This window comes from Capsicum annuum, chromosome 12 (genome assembly GCF_002878395.1).
Source record: "Capsicum annuum cultivar UCD-10X-F1 chromosome 12, UCD10Xv1.1, whole genome shotgun sequence".
In the NCBI taxonomy this organism is placed as follows: domain Eukaryota; kingdom Viridiplantae; phylum Streptophyta; class Magnoliopsida; order Solanales; family Solanaceae; genus Capsicum; species Capsicum annuum.
Window position 1 is genome coordinate 37,433,033 of NC_061122.1, and position 1,946 is coordinate 37,434,978.

Consider the following 1,946-nt stretch of genomic DNA (forward strand, 5'->3'; position numbering starts at 1 on the left):
TGTGATTAAGAATAATTCCCATTTTTCCATCACAAAACTTTTGAGCACTTTGTTAAATCGTAAAGACCGTGAACGCACCCTTTTCTTTTAGGCAGTGAATTCAGAATTTAATTTAGTGTTAGTCTAGAGAGTGATTGTCGAAAATAAATTGCACCAAAGAGCTAATCTATTCATCTCCCTCTTTCTCTCATTTAATGTTCATCTTATTAGAATCCCATTATTGTCTCAATTATTGTATGACTTTTGGGTGCCATGCAAAAACACCAAATACTTCCTCCGTTTCATATTACTTGACCCTTATTCACTTGACACACTCATTAAGAAAATCTTAATTAGGAATTTATTTTATCAAATTAGTCTTATTAATTATACTTTAAAAATATAAATTTGAGAAAATACTCTTTGTTTAGCCATTTAACGTTAAGGATAATATTGAAAGAATATAATAAAATCCTTTTGATCTCGTCAAACGGACAACTAAATTGAAACAAATGTTTTTAGAAAGATCAACCAACTAAAATGAAATGGATGGAGTATGTTTCAAAAATGCCATTTACTCAAATGAGTCCACTCCTCTCCCCTTAAACACCTATAAAAACTCCTAATTCACGTCCAACTTTTCTCATCTAAATTTTCCTTCTCAAACACACAAACAAACACATATTTCAATCATGGGTTTGAAATATTGCACTTTTTTCTTAATCATGTTAACTTGTTCAATAATCACAAATTTGAGCAATGTTAATTCATCTAGAGCAATAATAGCAAGACTTGATGAAGCAAATCAAGGGAGTATAGTGGAGTGTTTTAATGCATTTGGGGAGATAAAATCCTGTTCGAATGAGATAATTGCTTATTTCACAATAGGAACAATTGATGTTGACTTGCCTTGTTGCCAAGCAATTTCTGTCATTACACATCATTGCTGGCCTAGTATGCTTACTTCACTTGGGTTCACTCTTGAACAAACTAATATATTGAGAGGTTATTGTGATGCTACTCACAATGTTTCATCTAATTATGGTCCTGCTCCTTCTCCTTCTCCATTGGTGCTGCCTAATTTGGATATAAAGAAGGGAGGTGACTGGAAATGACTGATTAGTTTATTATCTAGGCAATGCATGTTTTACTATAGTTTGAATAATGCCACTAAGCTATCTAAGTTTTATTTTTTTTAATTAGCATGATAGGGAAGACTTTGTATTTTCCCCTTTGCTCCAATATATCACTATCTCGTTTTTTTCCCTCTGTTTAAACTTGGTTTGGTATCTCGATTGCTAGTAAAAACAATAACTGACTCATGCGGATATGTCGTTCTTTGTAGCTTTCTTACTCAACTTCATTGTTTTTTTGGGGGTTGGTGGGTGGGTGGGTAGGGGTGGGGATGATCTCATATGACCACTAAAATATGACTGTAATGAAGTTCTCAATAAAGAGAACAGTAAAATTAAAAATAAGTTTGTACAAAATTTACAAAACTAATTAAATCTCCCTTTTAGCATTACTAATTAACCTGTAGAATCCGGGGTCTTTCAAAGCGAAAGAAGTTTCAATAACAACTTCTCATACAAAACGAATTAGGGGAAAAGAGTAGTACTGGTAAAGTAGTATAACACTGAATTGAATAGCTATATTTGAGATTTGGGTTGATAAATATATATATATATATATATCTTAACTCGTGCGAACAAAATAGGCTAGCGCGTATGATGTTGCAACTTTGGTTCTTCCCGTACCCTCTTTTGAATCTGGCTTAGTGTTTGTGTTGAGAAATAAGTCAAATAGCCTAGAGGTTTACAAATATAATAAGAAAAAAACTTGTTAATTAATTGAAGTAAAATTATAATGCAATTATTGGAACTTTACCTTAAGGTACACCCTTAAAGTTCAAGAGTTAATAACTCAAATGGTCACTCAATTTTGAACTTTTATCCCAGAAAGTCACT

At 32.3% G+C, this 1,946-nt stretch overlaps 1 protein-coding gene across 1 annotated transcript; it reads left to right on the forward strand.

The window, feature by feature from the left end:
• The first annotated feature begins 704 nt into the window (after positions 1–704).
• LOC124889590 (egg cell-secreted protein 1.2-like) lies at positions 705–1,094 on the forward strand. Its single transcript, XM_047401551.1, has one exon. It carries the CDS (start codon positions 705–707, stop codon positions 1,092–1,094), a length of 390 nt encoding a protein of 129 aa, XP_047257507.1.
• The last annotated feature ends 852 nt before the right edge of the window (positions 1,095–1,946 follow it).

Excerpts from the sequence above, each read along its gene's own strand:
- LOC124889590 (XM_047401551.1), top strand. The coding sequence starts at position 705 with ATGTTAACTTGTTCAATAATCACAAATTTGAGCAATGTTAATTCATCT.